Genomic DNA, 20248 nt, shown 5'->3' with positions numbered 1-20248 from the left:
CTAACAGTGAAACCCCCACTCAGCCACTCACACCCCCCCCCCCGCCCCATTGGGTCAAGTGGAGAAAATAGGAAGAACAGGAGCAAAAAAGACAAATATTAAAACACCCTCCCTCCTTTCCAAGGCTCAGCTTCATGCCTTCATTCCAGACTCCTCTTCTCCCCTCCTTGTTATCGGCACAGGTTACATCTAGTCCCTTCAGTGAAGCAATGAGCAGCTCAAGGAGGCGGGTGGGAGGGTGTTATGGTCAATACATAACAGTATCTCTCTGCCACTCCTTCCTTCTCACACTTCTCTGCTCCGGCATGGGTTTGCCATGGGCTGCAGTTCCATCACGAAATATCCAACTACTCCAGCATGGTCTGTTCCACAAGCTGCTATGTGAATACTGGTTCTGGCGCCATGGAGCACCTCCTCCCACTCCTTCTCTGACCTTGGTGTTCGTATTGCTGTTTCTCACTCTTTTTTTTCCCCTCCTCCCATGCGTGTCTGGTGTTTTTTGCCCTGTCTTAGAGTAAGTTTTCACAGAGGCACCACCAACTTTGTTGATTGGCTCAGCCCGGCACAGGACAGCCCCTTACCCAGTACCAAAACCTTGCTACATATACGAAGTACAATGTGACACAAGTAGGAAAGTTGCATGGCCTTTCAAATTAAGAAAGAATGAAGAAAAGTGATCTGTAGCATAAATTCAGCCTACACTGTTTGTCAAGAAGCCAAGAACTAGAAGTGTCTATCCAATTAGATGCGATTGATGGAGGGGGGGTAAAACTGATACAATTGAACAGAAGAAGCTAATATGGGTGACAGATGATTCTAAAGGACAAAAGATAAATAACATTTCACAATTTGAGAAATCAGAAGGGAGAAGGAAACATTTGTGATTCTTAGATTCTCTTTGCTCTGAAAGTCTTCTTATAAGAGAATTATTGCACAGAAGTTAAAACATTTTCTTTTAGTTTTAAAATAAAATTAGAAACATTAATAAAAGTGGAAAATAAGAAAGTTTACTCCTAATGATTCAAACTAGAGTATTAAGTCCTTTATCTTATGTTAAAACATGCTAGAGTTCTGAATACTGTAAGATAAATTTTATACAAATATACAGATATATACCAAAATTCTCAAATATATACTAAGCATGCTTCATAACTGTGGCAGAAGTCTTAGTTCAGAAATACACAGTGTTTAAAAAAATGCAATGCAGCTTAATGCATGTCCTGGTTTTGGCTGGGACAGAGTTAATTTCCTTTCTAGTAGCTGGTATAGTGTTATGTTTTGGGTTCAGTATGAGAAGAATGTTGATAACACACTGATGTTTTCAGTTGTTGCTAAGTAATGTTTAGACTAAAGTCAAGGATTTTTCAGCTTCTGATGCCCAGCCAGCAAGAAGGCTGGAGGGGCACAAGGAGTTGGGAGGGGACACAGCCAGGAAAGCTGACCCAAACTGGCCAATGGGGTATTCCATACCATGTGACATCATGTCTAGTATATAAACTGGGGGGAGTTGGCCTGGGGGGATCGCTGCTCAGGAACTAACTGGTCATCGGTTGGTGAGTGGCAAGCATTGTGCATCAATTATTTTGCATATTCCAATCCTTTTATTATTATTGTCTTTTTATTATTGTTATTATTATTGTTATTAGTTTCTTCCTTTCTGTTCTATTAATCTGTTCTTATCTCAACCCACGAGTTTTACTTTTTTTTTCTGATTCTCTCCCGTATCCCACTGGCGGGGGGGGAGTGAGTGAGGGGGCTGCATGGTGCTTAGTTGCTGGCTGGGGTTAAACCACGACTGTTTGTTTGTTTGTTTGTTTTTCTTACATGTGGCTCTTTTATCTTGTCCCCCACCCCCCAAACCCTAACTTCTGAGGTCTAGTACATAGATGAGAATCTTGATTTGCATTAAAATAAACAAACAAATATATGGATATTTTCAAGCTTTCCCCCATACACATTTCAGGGGAAAATCTGACCAAACTGTATCCTAAAAACTGCAAAATTAGGATATCAAAAGAAATAAAAAGTAAAGGTAAAAATTTTTGCATGCTAGAGAACAGCAAAATTGTATTAAACATGCTAGAATAAGAAATACTGGTCATTTTTATATATATATATTTAAACTTTTGTTTAAAATTACTATTATGATAAGCATATTCCAATGTGATAAAAATTCTATCAAATTATTTACTATTGCTTTTAAAATGTGTAGGTTTCCATAAAAAAATTTTAAGTCAAAAACTTCAAAGTTAGTAGTTTTGTGTAAAAACATTCCATAGATAACAGTTGGTTCATGAATTCCTGTCCTGGGTTCTGCTGGGATAGAGTTAATTTTCACAAGAAGCTGGGAGGGGGCACAGCCAGGACAGCTGACCTGAACCAGCCAAGGGGATATTTAATAACATATGACATCATGCTCAGTATATAAACTGGAAGGAGTTGGTCGGGGGGAGGAGGGATCGTGGCTTGGGAACGGGCTGAGCATCAGGTTCAGGGTGGTTAACAATTGCATTGTGCATCACTCACGCTATACATTCTTTTATTATGTCCTGGTTTCAGCTGGGATAGAGTTAACTGTCTTCCTAGTAGCTGGTACAGTCCTATGTTTTGAGTTCAGTATGCAAAGAATGTTGATAACACTGATGTTTTCAGTTGTTGCTAAGTAGTGTTTAGACTATAGTCAAGGATTTTTCAGCTTCTCATGCCCAGGCAGCGAGAAAGCTGGAGGGGCACAAGAAGTTGGCACAGGACACAGCCAGGGCACCTGACCCAAACTGGCCAATGGTGTATTCCATACCATGGGACGTCCCATCCAGTATAGGAACTGGGGAATGGGGGGAGGGAATCGCCACTCGGGGACTAGCTGGGTGTTGGTCGGTGGGTGGTGATCAATTGCCCTGCGCATCATTTGTACATTCCAATCCTTTTATTACTACTGTTGTCATTTTATTAGTGTTATCATTATCATTATTAGTTTCTTCTTTTCTGTTCTATTAAACCGTTCTTATCTGAACCCACGAGTTTTACTTCTTTTTCCCGATTTTCTCCCCCATCCCTCTGGGTGGGGGGCTGAGTGAGTGAGGGCTGCGTGGTGCTTCGTTGCTGGCTGGGGTTAAACCATGACATATTAGTATTACTGTTATTATTACTTCTCTCCTTGTGTTGTCCTACTAAACTGTCCTTATCTCAATCCACGAGGTTTTATCTTTTTCTTCCGATTCTCCTCCCCATCCCACCATGGGGATGGACGAGTGAGCGAGCAGCCAGTAGTGCTTAGTTGCCAGCTGGGCTTAAACCATGACAGTTCCCAATTTTTTCAATGAAAATTTCTAATTTTTCTGTTGGATAAACACCTCTTTTCTGAAAAGTAATTTAGTATATCTGATTTTGCACTGAAAAGAGACAGTACTAAGTTTTTCACCTTGTAAATATCAGTCAGTCTAGCACCCTTCTCTCTGCATTTCATCTACTTAGAATAGAATCATTAGGTTTGGAAAAGACCTCTAAGATCATCAAGTCTAACCGTCAGCCCAATACCACCATGTTCACTAAACCATGTTCTGAAGTGCCACGTCTACGCGGTTTTTGAACACCTCGAGGGATGGTGACTCAACCACTTCCCTGGGCAGCCTGTTCCAATGCCTGACAACCCTTTCAGTAAAGACATTTTTTCTAATATCCAATCTAAACCTCCCCTGCTGCAACTTGAGGCCATTTCCTCTCGTCCTATCACTAGTTACTTGATAGAAGTGACCAGCACCCACCTCACTACAACCTCCTTTCAGGTAGTTGTAGAGAGTGATAAGGTCTCCCCTCAGCCTCCTTTTCTGCAGACTAAACAACCCCAGTTCCCTCAGCTGCTCCTCATAAGACTTGTGCTCCAAGCCCTTCACCAGCTTGGCTGCCCTTCTCTGGACATGCTCCAGCACCTCAATGTCTTTCCTGTAGTGAGGGGCCCAAAACTGAACACAGTACTCATGGTGCGGCCTCACCAGTACCAAGTACAGGGGAGGCAATCACTTCCCTAGTCCTGCTGGCCACACTATTTCTGATACAGGCCAGGATGCTACTGGCCTTCTTGGCCACCAGGGCACACTGCTCGCTCATATTCAGCTGGCTGTCAACCAGCACCCCCAGGTCCTTTTCTCTTTCCATCCACTCTTCCCCAAGCCTGTAGCACTGCATGGGGTTGTTGTGACTGAAGTGCAGGACCTGGCACTTGCCCTTGTTGAACCTCATACAATTGGCCTTGGCCCATCGATGCAGTCTGTCCAGATCCCTCTGTAGAGCCTTCTTACCCCCGAGCAGATCAACCCTCCCTCCCAACTTGTTGTCATCTGCAAACTGACTGAGGGTGCACTCCATCCCCTCATCCAGATCATTGATAAAGATATTAAAGAGAACTTGCCCCAAAACCGAGCCCTGGGGAACACCACTTGTGACCCCCCACCAACTGGATTTAACTCCGTTCACCATAACCCTCTGGGCTCGTCCATCCAGCTAGTTTTTTATACAGCGAAGAGTATACTTGTCTAAGCCATGAGCTGCTGGCTTCTCAAGGAGTATGCTGTGAAAGGCCACAGCCTTTCCCTCATCCCCTAGGCGGGTCACCTGGTCATAGAAGATCAGGTTGGTCAAGCAGGACCTGCCTTTCATGAACCCATGCTGGCTGGGCCTGATCCCCTGGTTGTCCTGCACATGCCGTGTGAGCGCACTCAAGATGAACCGCTCCATAATCTTCCCCAGTATCGAGGTTAGGCTGACAGGCCTGTAGTTCCCTGGATCCTCCTTCTGACCCTTCTTGTAAATGGGCATCACATTGGCAAGCCTCCAGTCATCTGGGACCTCCCCTGTTGACCAGGACTGCTGATAAATGATGGAGAGTGGCTTGGCAAGCTCCTCCGCCAGCTCCCTCAGTACTCTCGGATGGATCCCATCTGGTCCCATAGACTTGTGAGTGTCCAGGTGGTGTAGCAGGTCATTCACTGCTTCCTCCTGGATTATGGGGGGTATATTCTGCTCTCTGCCCCTGCCTTCCAGCTCAGGGGGCTGAGTACCCTGAGGATAACTGGTCTCACTATTAAAGACTGAGGCAAAGAAGGCATTAAGTATCTCAGCCTTTTCCTCATCTTTGGTGGCAATGTTCCTCTCTGCATCCAATAAAGGATAGATATTCTCCTTGGCTCTCTTTTTGTTGTTAATGTATTTGTAAAAACATTTTTTGTTGTCTCTTATGACAGTGGCCAGATTGAGTTCTAGCTGAGCTTTTGCCTTTTTAATTTCCTCTCTGCATGACCTAACAAGATCCCTGTACTCTTCCTGAGTTTCCTGCCCTTTCTTCCAAAGATGGTAAACTCTCCTTTTTTTCCTGAGTCCCAGCAAAAGCTCCCTGTTCAGCCAGGCCAGTCGTCTTCCCCGATGGTTCGTCTTGCGGCACATGGGAATAGCCTGCTCCTGAGCCATTAAGACTTCCTTCTTGAAGAATGTCCAGCCTTCCTGGACCCCTTTGCCCTTCAGGACTGTCTTCCATGGGACTTTCTCAACCAATGTCCTGAACAGGCCAAAGTTTGCCCTCCGGAAGTCCATAGTAGTGGTTTTGCTGACCCCCTTCCTTACCTCACCAAGAATTGAGAATTCTATCATTTCATGGTCGCTAAGCCCAAGACGGCCTCTGACCACATCTCCCACCACTCCTTCTCTGTTTGTAAACAGTAGGTCTAGCAAGGTTCCCCCCCGGTAGGCTCACCTACCAGCTGTGTCAGGAAGTTATCTTCTACACACCCCAGGAACCTCCTAGGCTGTTTGCTCTCTGCTGTGTTGTATTTCCAGCAGATGTCTGGAAAGTTGAAGTCCCCCATGAGAACAAGGGCACACAATTCTGAGACTACTGCCAGCCGCTTGTAGAATGTTTCATCTGTCTCTTCAGCCTGGTTGGGTGGTCTATAGCAGATTCCCAGCTCGATATCTGCCTTGTTGGCCTTCCCTCTCATCCTTACCCACAAGCACTCAACCTTATCATCACAATCTTGTAGCTCTGTACAATTGAAACACTCCCTAACATAGAGAGCCACCCCACCACCTCTCCTTCCTTGCCTATCCCTTCCAAAGAGCTTATAGTCATCCATTGCAGCACTCCAGTCATGGAAGTCATCCCACCACGTTTCTGTGATGGCGACTAAGTCATAGCTATCCTGCTGCACAATGACTTCCAGCTCCTCCTGTTTATTTAGAATGATTGGGATTTGGAAATTTATTTTACTGAAATCTTTGCACACCTGAACTGATTTAGGGGATGAACAAAGATCTTCAGAACTACTTTATATAGATACTGTTGGGATGGAATAAATAAAGCAGATCCACACTATTTTCATTAGTAACCAGCAAAAGGACAAAAGGCAATGGGCATAAATTGAAATACAGGAAATTCTGCTTAAATAAAGGAAATGCTTTTTTTTTTTTTTACTCTAGGGGTGGTTGAACACCGAAACAGTTTGCCCAGGAAGGTTGTGCAGTCTCCATCTTTAAAGATATTCAAAACCCAACTGTACACAGTATTGGGCAACCTGCTCTAGCTGATACTCCTTTGGGCTGGGGGAGTTGGACTAGACAGTCTCTAGAGGTGCCTTCCAACTAAATGACATTTCCTGTTTTTCAGTTTGTGCCCATCGCCCATTGTCCTGTCACTGGGCACTGCTGAAAAGAGTCTGGCTCAGTCTTTTACTCCCTCCCATCAGGTATTTATACACATTGGTAAGATCCCTATGTTGTAGGAGTACTGATCTCTAGCTCAGCCACAGCCATTCCTGTGGCTGGTATGGATCCCATTGATCTGGACCCACACTCATGGATTGGCTTTCTGGCTTGACCTTTGACCTGCCTCATCACCACAAATTTATCTGGTGATCTGGACTCTGTGTTGAATCTGACTACCATCTCCAGGTCTGCCCTGCTCACCTCAATTAGATACTGTGGGACTGGGCCCAGGATGGTGAGGCCCCTGCTGTGCGTATCGTGGTGCTCGACTCCCAACTCTCCATCCCTTAGGAAGAAGCCAGTCCTTGCTGCTCCCTGACAGGAAGACAGTGTTGAAAGCCTTGCTAAAGTCAATATAGACAACACCCACTGCTCTCCCCTCATCCACTGAGCCAGTCACTTCATTGTAGAAGGCTATTGGATTGGTCAAGCATGATTTCCCCTTTGTAAATCCATGCTGATAACTCCCAATTATCTTCTTGTTCCTCATAGGTTGGCTTTGGCTTTCCTAACACCATCCCTGCACAATCAGACAGCCTCTTTATATTCCTCCTGGGTTCCCTGACTGTCGTTTAATCCCAGCCAGCAACTAAGCACCACACAGCCGCTCACCACTCCCCCCCCCCCCCCCAGTGGGATGGGGGAGAAAATCGGGAAAAGAAGTAAAACTCGTGGGTTGAGATAAGAATGGTTTAATAGAACAGAAAAGAAGAAACTAATAATGATAATGATAACACTAATAAAAGGATTGCAATATACAAGTGATGCACAGTGCAATTGCTCACCGCCTGCTGACTGACGCCCAGTTAGTCCCCAAGCAGCAATCCTCCCTCTCCCGCTCCCCCCAGTTTCTATACTAGATGTGACGTCACATAATATGGAATACCCCATTGGCCAGTTTGGGTCAGCTGCCCTGGCTGTGTCCCCTCCCAACTTCTTGTGCCCCTCCAGCCTTCTTGCTGGCTGGGCATCAGAAGCTGAAAAATCCTTGACTTTAGACTAAACGTTACTTAGCAACAACTGAAAACATCAGTGTGTTATCAACATTCTTCTCATACTGAACTCAGAAACATAGCACTATACCAGCTACTAGGAAGACAATTAACTCTATCCCAGCTGAAACCAGGACGCTGACCTTGCTTCCACCTCTTGTATACTTTCTTTTTATGTTTGAGCTTTGTCAGGATCTCCTTGTTCATCCATGCAGGCCTCCTGCCACCTTTTGTTGATTTCCTGCATGTCAGGATGGACCATTCTTTAGCTTCAAGGAGGTGATCCTTGAAAAATTAACTAGCTCTCCTGGACCCCTTTGCCCTATAGGACTGTCTTCTATGAGATTATTTGAAGCAGAACACAGAAGAGGCCCAAGTCTTCTCTCCTTAAGTTCAGGGTTTTGATACATCAGTTCTTGCCAGGAGGAGAAAATCAACACAAAGCTGAACCTAATCACAAGCTCTTCTATCATTTTATATATGTGCTGCTTAAAGTAATGAAAATAAACAACAGAATTTGAAATTCAAAGCTCCTATTACTTTGTTTTCCAGCTTGTGGGAAAATAACCCAAGACCGCCAAGAAGTGTCTGTTCAGAAGAATTGCATCATATTTTACTTTTATTATCACTTTTTAAAAATTTATGTGTTTTTAGGTATGTGCTCTCTCATGTCTACTGATATCAGACTCCAGTGATATCAACTGCAGATCTGACAAACCTTTATTTTTCAGAAGAGAAGTTAATTTCCATTAGAGGTTCAACTTTGCCACATAAATGAGGACAGGTAAGTCTCCAAGAACTAGAAATATGAAAAAGTAGTTTCATTTAACACCATACCTCTGTTTCTGCTGCATGGGTTGCTGTCTCATAGCCATATATTGCATGTCCTCTTGTAGCCGATTAAGGGGAGAATCCGGTTTGACACGAATCCCATAATAATGGTATTTGGAGTTCCCCCTTTATGAAAGAACAAAAATAACATTAGTTTTATGTGTATACATCATACTCACTTCACAGTCTGCCTTGACTGGAAAACAGTACATAAAAGTTAGGCTTGACTTTCCTCTCACTCTAGTATAAAACTGGTATAACTCCACCAGCTTCTGGAAATCAGTTCACTTAAACTATATTTTCCAGCACTTTACTGTTGGACTTCATTTAAATAGAATAAGGAAAGTAAAAACCAAATAAATGACTTATGCAGTCATGGTGAATAAAACAATTCCATAAATGGGGTATGCTTGTGAGTTAGTGAGAGTTTGTGTATGTTTCACTAGTCACCTTCAGTCCTGATCAGCTGGAGAGGAAGAACAGAATTGGGCTATTTGTGTTCATGTTTATGAGTGCTATCGGTGTCTATGTGGGTGTTGGTAAAGGCATTGCTCTGTGTTAGCTTGTGTGGTTAGCTGAGTTAGTCGTGTGTGTTTATCTGCATCTTTGGAACACATGTTCAGTCTCACTACTAGCTGGACCTGCAAATGGGAACAGCAGTAGCTACATCCATTGGACTGAGATGGAAGATATCCAGGTTTTAAGAGTACACAGAATCTGGCTATAGCAGACCAGGAGTACCCTGGGTCCTGAAGTCCACTGGATTTGGCAACTCCCTTAACAGTAAGGTTTTAAATATTTTTTATTTGTTTGCTTGCTTGTTTTTAACATACAAGCTTCATGTTCACAATTATTATTGATATTTTCTATTGTACTTTAAGATTTCATTAACACAAACCTGGTTCCCAGTCTTCTGGTCCGTAATCCCATGAAGATTGACCGTATGAGTTTTCCAAAGGAGGCAGCATTGACTGGATCTAACTTGTGCTCCTGACAATGACGTAAGTAATGATTGTAAAGGGTACTTCTGGGGAGACTCACTCCTTCTGCAGTTTCATAGTTGTCTAAAAGCCATTGGAGCTATATCAAATATGAAAGAGTGAACATATGTAAATGCAGTATTACTCTACTAAAAAATATCTTAATTGTACAACACAGACCCCTCATATTTTTTAGACCACTCTTAAGGCCTGTTTAATACAGTGACTTTGTTCCTCAAGCAAATATAATCTCTTTAAATCTCTTTCAATGCTAGATATGCCATGATGCCTTAGTACCTTTTAGAATTACAAGGAAATAACAAAACTCATTGCACTTGTTAGATAGCTCCACTTCTAAAAATTTTTTAGATTCAGTACCATATATTAACATTTTATGAAGTTATTTGTTCTTTGGAGACAAATTGTTGGAGCTCCAAGGAAATAAAATAATTAATGTAATTTATATTAATAGCAGGAAAAAAAATAAAAGGAGTAAGTTAATACATTTTTAATTCTGGAATGGTATACTATTTCTCTTCACCTGAAATTTAAAAAATACAAATGAAAAAAACCCAGTACTTCATTTAACTGAAGAGGGTTTCTTTTCTTCCAAATACAAAGAAGAAACTATCGAATATAAGGTAACAAGCAATCTAGGTGACATGAAAAATAACTGGTACATCTATAACATATTATGGGCCCAATCCCTTTCTGTTGTAGCCTGTTTGCCTTTGACTTCAAAGAGGAATAGAATTAGTATTCTTTTTTTTCCCTGTAATTTAACATAGAATTTTGGTGAGCAATTTTGGAAGCATGTAGGCAAACAGTTTCTAATACATCATTGTACCTTTTTATAGAACAAATAGTAACTAACATATACACAAAACCCAAGTAAAATGGTCACTTCAATTACATTTAACAGTATAGGAGAACAACAGAATAAAATGGAAATATTTTTATAGTGGTCATATGTAAATTCTGTGATTTCAGTTTTTTGGGGATGCTAACATTTTACCTAGCTTACAGCCCCCTCCCTCCATGGTTTCATATCCTTGGAATTTCCCTTTCATTTCAGCTTGAATAATTCCCTAATTTTGTTTTCTGCTTGCATTTACTACTTAATTACTTAAGAAAGTAATTATACCAAAACGAATCAGCATGAAATCCAAATTTTCCAGGTTCACACAAATCTTACCAAAACTCTGGGCTTAGTTTGAGCATTCAATAAATCCCCAAGCCATGGATTTGTTTTTGGCATTTGGGACAAAATTTTATTCCAATATGCTGGAGCCTCACACATTTGTATAATCCATTTTAATTTAGTCCACCAAAGCAATTAATATGACCAAGATATGTGTTTAAAGTACAGTAAAAGATATACTAAGTTTATGTGACATTTAATACGCTACTCTGCAGGGTTATTTACTAATAGATCACTGAACAAATTCTGTTCTACTAATGTTTGATATAACTTGTCATTTAAAGAACATGAATATCAATATTTTAATGACCATTACTCATGAAATATGTTTCCACTCTGACCCTTCTTTATTGCAGAACTACTAGTAAAATTTAGATTATAATGAATATATTGGACATACAGTTCTGTTTAAGTCAGTTGTGAGCAATTTACCAAGCACAATACATGAAAAATGCAAAAAATAAAAATAAAAATTGGGAAAACATTTACTCCAGACCATCTTCATGTTTGCTTTCTTACAGAAAACATCACCAAAACTATTATGCTTAGGTTTCTAAACAAGAGCTCTATGTAAAGATGCAGGAGAAGCAAGATCTAACTGGTTCCAAGATGGATGCAGATAATGTTGCACTTTAAATAAACATAACAAAAAAGTGCAGTTCATGATCCTTATATTGACTTGTAGATATAAATGCATTATTAAAACATTAACAAATAGATTTTATCTTGAGCTTTTACAATTCTGAAACAAAGCCTAGGAAAAATCTTATTGTAAATTTTTACCTTTACTTGAGTGTATTAACAAAACCATTTCACTAATCACTTAAGTATATCTTAATTATATCGTTCAACCTTTCCATTTAATCTATACTAATTAGATGATGGAATATGAGCTATTTCTGTTTTACCTCACAAAGAAAAAAAGATTGACAAACAAACAAAATTATTTCCCAATTAACTTCTAAATATAGCATTAGACTTTTTTCCAGATGAATTATAATTTATTAGGATTCATTTAAGTGGATTTTACTAATGTTCTGTATTTGACAGATATTCTTTCAACCAGAGCTTGGCATTAGCCAACAATGGGAAAGTAAAACCCAAGATAAGTACAAAATAAGGACTTTTGCTGTAGGGTGAAGATATTTCAATAACAAAAACTTCAAGTGATTACTTGGTAGGTTACAGCTCGGAAAGAAGAGTACCAATATCTGAATACCATGTAAAAAGGTAAATAATCTACAGACATGATAAAGTTATTGCAAACAACCTTAAACATATTTTTGTATTTGCAGAAATCTAATTCTAAAATTAAAATGTCCAGACTTTGATTTATGACTTGTTGATTTATAATATTAACAATATTTGAATGGTATGAAATGGTTTAAACAGAACAGGCAAATTGACTCAAACGTCAATATGTAGAAAACATTAGATTGTAAATTAGTTAAGTCAACTGCATGCAGAAAGAAAACAGGAAAGGAAATGAAATAAAGGAAAAAGGAAAAAAATCATTAAAATGAACAGGTATTAACTTAGGCAAAAAAATGCCAGCTTAAGGAAGAAAATAGGACTAACCATATTTACTGTCCTTATTTGAGTCATAATTCAATAAACATTTTAAAAATAGGGAAAACATCCAGTAAGTTTGATCTGGGTTCTATTAATTTCTTCAAAAATGACTGAGGCTAGGAAAGAACAAATATTAGAGCAAGATGCATGGAGGTCATCTTTTTTTTTTTTTCTCTCCACAAAATCAACAATAGATCCCTCTATTTGTCCTTCAGTAGTTTTGAAAATACCTCAAAACAGTTAAGAAATGTCAGGATATGACTACCATAACAGAGAGATGCAAATCTCATTATAAGGAAGATAATTTCATGGAATCATAGAATGGTTTGGGTCGGAAGGGACCTCTATAGGTCATCTAGTCCAACCCGCCCTGCCATGGGCAGGCACACCTTCCACTAGATTAGGCTGCTCAGAACCCCATCCAACCTGACCTTGAACATTTTCAGGGAGGGGGCATCCACAACTTCTATGGGCAACCTATTCCAGTGTCTCACCACCCTCATCATAAAGAATTTTCTTCCTTATGTCCAATTTAAATCTACCCTCTTCCAGTTTTAAACCATTGCACCTTGACCTGTTGTTACAGGCCTTGGTAAAAAGTCTTGCTCTGTCTTTCTTATAAGCCCCCTTTAATTACTGAAAGGCTGCAATAAGGTCTCCCTGGAGCCTTCTCTTCTCCAGGCTGAACAATCTCAACTCTCTCAGCCTTTCTTCAGAGGAGAGGTGTTCCAGCCCTCTGAACATTTTTGTGGCCCTCCTTGGACCCATTCTATCCCACCATCTATGACATTGATGAAGATATTAAACAGTATTGGTCCCAATTCAGACCCTTGAGGGACACCTCTCATTACTGATCTCCGTTTGGACACTGAGCCATTGACTGTAACTCTTCGGATGTCGCCATCCAGCCAGTTCCTTAGCCATCCAGCCAGTTCCATCCATCAAACCTGTACCTCTCCAATTTAGCAGCCAGAATGTTGTGAGGGACTGTATCAAACGCCTTACAGAAGTCCAGGTAGATGACAACCATAGCTCTTCCCTTGTCCACCGATGCAGTCACTCCATCGTAGAAGGCCACTAGATTAGTCAGGCACAGTTTGCCCTTGGTGAAGCCATGTTGGCTGTCTGTAATCACCTCCCTGTCTTCCATATGTTTCGACATATCTTCCAGGAGGATCTGCTCCATGATCTTTTAACTAGTGCATGACACAGGAAATAGGGGAATACAGTTTTCTGATGTAGAAAAGCTTGTTCTTTTATTCTTATTGTTTTCAGTGTGAAGATTCTGGACTTCCTTGTCAGATACAAGGCAGTTTTATCAATTCTATGTATATCTAAGTTTTAAGACAGGTTTTTGGCCTTTCACAAAAAAATTGTCATCCATTCAATTATATTAAAATAATTTTAGCATATTTCTAGGTTGTCGTAACATCAAAACAATTATCTTAAAAACATCCAAAATTATCTAAAAGTCTGTCTTCACAGTTTACAGAATTCAATTTCTGTCACCCAATTTTAGCATTTTCTAAGAAAAGTACATTCTCTTACAAGTAATTGTACTGGCTCCTGCTGTCTTTTTCTACCATGATGATAAACTTTGACAAAACAATTTTGGTTTTCACCTCCATATTACCACATTCTTGGGGGGGGGGGGGGGGATGTCAACAAATCAAAATAAGTGTATAGCCTCTACCCAATATACTCATACATTTGTATCATAATCAATATTTACGTTTCTGTGGTAAAGGAATAGAAGATTCTGAAAAAATATGTCAGTTTATGTTGGTTAGTAAGGCTGAGAAGCAAAAAGGATGTAGTATGTATGGACATTTAGCAGCATTAAAAAATACAAAACTATTTATACTAACTGAAGAAAAAAACGTTTAAATAACATTTCAAGAAAGACTAGAACTGTTTAAAAACAAACTGAAGAGCCTTTCTCCTTTACCTAAATGTTATATTTAATTGCTTTACCACTATATTTGCAACCATCTTTTTATGCAAACATCTTTAGCTTTCTTTTATGGAAAATTCCTAACTACAGGATTTGCAAAGATAGAACAAAGCAAGAGGTAGAAGAATAAGACATATTAGAGACTAACAGATCGGTTTAGGTTTTTTTATTTCATCAAATGGATCTTCAGAATTCTTATCTTATAATAAACTTATTCAGAATAATAGATTTTAAAAGAAATCTAAAGAATATTTTTTATTCTGTGCTGCTTCTTTCCCCCTTCCCCTCCTCCTAAATTATTATATTATGTACACAAATTGTAGAAAATTATTTTAAAATATCAAAGCTAGACTATTTAAGAATTATTTCATTATTAGTTTTACATTTACATTAGGACCTGCAGAACAGGGAAATACATTAAGCTGTGTTAACACAATACAGCACCTAGAAGAGAAATGCACTCTACAATATGTCATGACACTTAACCTGACAAAATAGAGTGACAGAAGATGTAGATTACAAGAAACTAAAATGGAAAGATTAAAAGCAAAAAGTAGCAATAAATTAAAACAAACATTTAGAGGCAGGCTAAGCACGCAGAACAAGCAAGAGATTAACTTTCATGAAAGAAGAGACAACTTACATGGCTGTTGAGAAGAGAGCTTCTGTGCGTAGAAAGACCATCAGACTTTTGCAGTGTCTCAATCGCCATTTCAATCTGATAATAGATGTCATTAAAAAATGACTCAAGACAAGACAGCAAAAAAGGCTGATCAGAAAAATTCTGATAGATTGCCTTAAGTTCAACAGAAATATCTAGTTCAGTCACAGCTAAGGGATATTTTTTACTTAAAGGCCTCATCATGAAGTCCTCATGAAGGCAAACCTCCCCAGTGAAGTCAGGGAGGCATTTTGCTTGCATATACTGTAGGATCCCACTTTCAAAGTCTAATTTACCTTCCTCCCTGCTCATGAAATAAGAGAAGTGGATTTACCAGTAAGCTATATTGCAAACAGTAAAAATTACTGAACGATCAATGTTTTCAATAAAAGAAAAAAAATCCCAGAATAAAATCCTAAGAAAGGCCTCAACGTTTCTTCCTCCAAGTATTTGAGAAAGACCTGTTCACTCTCTGAAAGTGAATTAGAAACAAAATTTCTGCTCTGCAACCACGGAGTAAAATCTCAATCATTTAGTAGGTTTTCTGCCATTAGTTTCATTGGACAGGATATCACCCCTACAGCCTGTCAGAGTATTCTTTGAATATCCAGAGCTCTCAAAGTAAATGAAAATTGGAGGTTTACACAGACAGCAAGATCCATCCTTAAGAAAAGAAAAAAAAATCAGATGGGTTCAGAATAATACTTTTAAAAGAAGAAGTATTATATACCATTAATTATACAGTAGTATTACTCCTAATACAAATGTGTAAAGACAACTATACCCATTCCCATTCTTTTCCCCATATTAATACATCTTTTAATTAATTCTATAGTGACAGCATTAAAAATAAAATTACAGTCTAACTGTAGTTTAGCTGCAGAGCTAGAATAGCAAAAAACATTGAAAGTGATAGAGACAATGGGATGTACAGTAAAAGAAGGCACATAATTAGCCACATTAAATGGAAAAAACACAAAAGCAATGGAAAACCATCTGTACATTTACAATCACTTATTCCCCCTGTAGACAGTTTTAAATAAGTCTTCCCTATCCTTCTTTAATTATTACAGTATTATCCAAAGAGTTTATGCTGGTAAATTACACTACTAAAATGAGTTCACTCAATATACAGCACAAAACTGGAAAATATTTCAGATTATATTTCAATTCATGCATAAATACAATTTGCTTTCCCCTTTTTATAAGCTAATCAAATAGTATTTTTACTGTAGTAATTCTCAATGAAAAAGGAAGTCTTTCTTACAACTGTCTAATATTAGAAATATAAGCCTTTTTATAAAAGCATACAAGTATCTGATTAGCATGTAAGAAAATATACTTCAATATTACAAAAATAATGTTCAAATCCAGATTTTTTTCTTGCTTCAGTGGGAAATACTATTAGGTCAAATTATTCAATCAGACAGAAAAGGTCAAATTTAAAAGGATACAGTATGCTAAAAATTAAAATGTTAACATTTCATCATACCAAGATCAACTTACTATATACTGCAACCATAGACTCTCCCATCTGAACATGATATTATAACATGATACAAAATTTGAATCATAATTCTGAATCTTACTCCACTGTTTGACAATACCTTGTCTACAGCAGTACTACAGGACTGAAGTCTTGCCTCCTGCTGCTCATTCCAGCTACTACACTACCCTCTCATTTCACTGAGACAAGTTTTAGTGGACTGTTCAAAGAATCAATCCTTTAAAATCATAAATTAAGAAGTTTTATATATGTGTGTGTGTATATATATATATCTAAAGAAACACTTCCCTGCTTTGGCAACAGCATAGCACTACAAACAGTTGAGGGAACAAGGCACTGGGGAATATATGTGAATATATGTCACCAGTATTGCCACTGAAGACAATATATCCATGGCCACAGATCCATAGATTTTTAAACCAGAGATCTTAATGATTATTATGATCACCTTGTCTTATTTTTTGAATAATGTTGGTCAAGAAGTGTTCATTACCGCTAAAATTCACCATTAATTATTTCATCAATCTCATGAAGTATTACTGAACTAGAGCAGGTCTTTCAGAAAGACAGCTGATCTATATTTAAGGTGATAAGTATTCACCATATTCTAGTGTAACCTGTTCCAATAGTAATTATTTTCATTATTAAACATTTTGTACATTATTCCTTGTCTAAATTTTGATGAGTTGCATTTTGAGCTTTACCTGCAACTGAAATACCTCTTTACTATCAGAAAACTTTTTCCCATGCAGGCACATAACCATAATCAAAGCATCTCTTAACCTTCTCTAGCATGTAAATAAAATAGGCTTAACTTGAATGCAGATTTTCCAGATAGTGAATCATTTGTCTTGCTCATTTTGAAAACTTCCAGCTACTTCAGGGTTCTCTCTCATTCCAATGTATTTTATTTTTAAAAATCTCAAGCTTCCGGTAGGCTTGGGTCCTCAGGCTTTCAAAATGTTCTATGTGAAACAGGCCCCTGCATGTGTGGGAAGTGCCAGCTACTTTAATGGCAAGTTATTCATGTGCAGAATCTGTTCCTTCAAGCTTTTAAGTTCAAAGTTAGGGCCAGGAACTTAGACATTGGTTCTGGAAAAAAATGAGTATGAATTTAAGTTCACCTTTATTCAAAGTAGCATTTAAGCATATATCCAAATTAAATAGGGATTATCCTGAATAGTGTTGTTTTTTTTTAAATTGCAGCCTTGACATTTTGGGAAAAATTATGGAAATAAATTTAACATTTTAAATTATATTCCACACATATAGAGATGAATTAATTGCATTCCTTACATTTCTAAGGACAAGCAGTCAGAAGTTACAGGCATATTTACAACAGAAGTGCTAAATGAAAAAAAAAAAACCCAACCCAGATCCATCTGTTTGAATGTGTGATCAGTCATACATTTCTTCTTTTTAAAAGACTAATTCAATATGGAAAGACACCATTTATTAAAATGTTTTGACTGAAATTATAACTGAAAAAGTTATAATTTCCACAGCAATCCCAAGCAAACCATGTTAAACGTATCTATCTGCATTACTAATTACTAATGCATATAATTATTACTGTACATATTTATATAAACATGGGGGGGGGAATTACAGCATGATAATTATGGGAATTGTGATTTTAGACTTCTCCATCAGTTCACTCAGTTTGACACCTAAAATACTAATTTATTATCTGCCATAGTCATTAATGGTTAAGAAGGGTATAACTTTTCTGTGGATAATAAATTCAAAACTGTGATTACTATACATGTCAACTAAATCCTAAAATGTTCAGACTTTATGTAATCTTATTAACTGTTCCTGTTAGTTTAAGTCTTATTGTCCATTAACATTTTATCAGATTAACATATACATTAACATCTCAGATGCCTTTATAGTATATACACAGAACAACACTTAACAATCCCAAATTCACTTTGAAAAACTGCCTTCCTAAGTCAGTAGTAAAGAAATATTACTTTCTTAATGATTCAAGTAATTGACACAAAATACTTAAGTTCTTCTGAGGAGGTCAGGACATAAGGAAAAAAAATTCCTCAGAACTTTAAGCTCTGAGGTACTGAAATTGACATAGACATCCTCTGTTGGGAATTGGCTTGATGAGAAAGGACATGGGTCTATGGAAAAGTTCTGCGAGCAGAGTTGTGTGTGAAGGAATGTCAGCGTGGGCAGCAAGACTAGGCCTTGGCCGAAGACTGCTGGCCTTGCTGATATCAGGAGAAAAACAACAGCTGGTCTCGCTGTTATCAGGAGAAAGACAGGGACGGTGTGACCTTGGCATAACTTCATAAGTAACTTTTGAAGAAGTTCCCATGAGAAAGTTACGGAACACGCATAGCTGCAAATCACATGTGGGTGTGTTTTAGTAATGAATAAACATTAGCAATGTACCAATCATATTAGGACTAGTAGGCATAATTATCGCAAGCAGTATAAATATGAGCTATCTGTGCAAATAAAGTTGAATCACTTCTATCACTCATATTGGGTCGACTTATGTGCATTCCTCCGCCGCTCCAACAATCCTCCAATTCATTATCTATATTTGTTTGCATTTCTAAATCCCTTTTCACTGACAGTAAAACAGGCTACTTTTGGTGATATCTTAAAGTTTGAGACATTTGCTGCCTCATGTCCAAAAGAAGTCCATGTCTCTATCTACACAGGTACCTATTTTTAACTTTATCTGCTTCCTTTTATTTTTATCTGCTATATCTTTAGCACCTTTTAACTTTATCTGCTTCAAAAATGTTGCCATTGTAGGCTTTAAACCAAGTGAAATACTAAAGAAGTTTTCATCAAGTGAAGAAATTCTTCATCATTGTGAAGAAATTACTAATTCATCAAATATATATTAGAAAAAAATAAATTCAGCACAGATAATTAAGCCTTGGGTACTAGTGATAAGTGTTATAGCTTTTCCTTGTAACAATTGTTACTTTCTTGTTGAGAATCCTAAAATAAGGTCTATACACATCACTATAATAATCAAGTGTTATATGATAAATGGATGAGAACTCCAGAGTGCTTTTCACTTATATTTCAAAACAGTGCATTCATACAAATGCTACTGTCCTCTGAAGAGGTACTCATGCCAGAGGGTTGAATTGGGCAGACAAACTTGCCTAGAAGCTGAGACTTGAAAATGAAGCATCAGTGAGCATATAAAGGAAACTCACAAGTCCAACTTTTACACCCAGAAGAATGTGAAAGATTCTCTTGAAAGTCCTCGCAGACTAAGCAACTGTTGTAGAGCTTTTACTAGATTATATCGAATTTTGCTCAAGAGAATTAAAAAGTAATTGAAAGACAGAAGAAATAAAACAACAATTCTTTTAAGATTTTGGGAAAAAAGTTTTGTACATATACACAAAAAGATCATAAAAAGATGCAAAATATGTCTGCTATTTTATATATGCCAACTTTAAAAGAATTCAGAAAAGCTTTAGAAGTGTTTGTATCGGACTAGATGCACAAACAGCAGGAGGTAGCTCATATTCAAAGGAGAACAAGAGAGAAAATAATTAATTACTGGAACAGTGCTGGCCACTTCAGTAAGACACCAGTCATCTAATGAAAATATTGACAGTTAGACATAGTTATAGTCTCTGCTACTGTATCATTTTTCATAATGTTTTATTTCTGTTTATCTTCCAAAATAAAATACTGTAACTAATATATTTATAATAATTAAGGAGGAGACAGACAAGTTCAAGAAAATAATGGCCTCCAAAATTCACACTTTTCCCAGCTGGAATGTTTAATTAGGCTGAGGACTT

At 38.1% G+C, this 20248-nt stretch overlaps 2 protein-coding genes across 12 annotated transcripts in view; one reads left to right on the top strand and one right to left on the bottom strand.

The window, feature by feature from the left end:
- LOC126035485 (uncharacterized) overlaps positions 1-20248 on the top strand; it is a 349826-nt gene that overhangs the window by 219241 nt on the left and 110337 nt on the right. The window lies entirely within an intron of this gene.
- LOC126035446 (transcription factor RFX3-like) overlaps positions 1-20248 on the bottom strand; it is a 149038-nt gene that overhangs the window by 37573 nt on the left and 91217 nt on the right. For 9 of the 10 annotated variants that reach the window (XM_049794015.1, XM_049794023.1, XM_049794024.1 and 6 more), the window contains 3 exons: positions 14927-15001; positions 9475-9656; positions 8583-8702 (listed from right to left, as the gene is read on the bottom strand). In XM_049794015.1, the coding sequence (XP_049649972.1) occupies positions 8583-8702; positions 9475-9656; positions 14927-15001 (377 nt within the window). Of the gene's footprint in view, positions 1-8582; positions 8703-9474; positions 9657-14926; positions 17544-20248 lie in introns of all 10 variants that reach the window. The other variant, XM_049794019.1, reaches the window with a different exon arrangement.

This window comes from Accipiter gentilis, chromosome W, assembly GCF_929443795.1.
Source record: "Accipiter gentilis chromosome W, bAccGen1.1, whole genome shotgun sequence".
NCBI classification, from domain to species: Eukaryota; Metazoa; Chordata; class Aves; order Accipitriformes; family Accipitridae; genus Astur; species Astur gentilis.
This window is presented reverse-complemented; position numbering and strand designations above follow the sequence as displayed.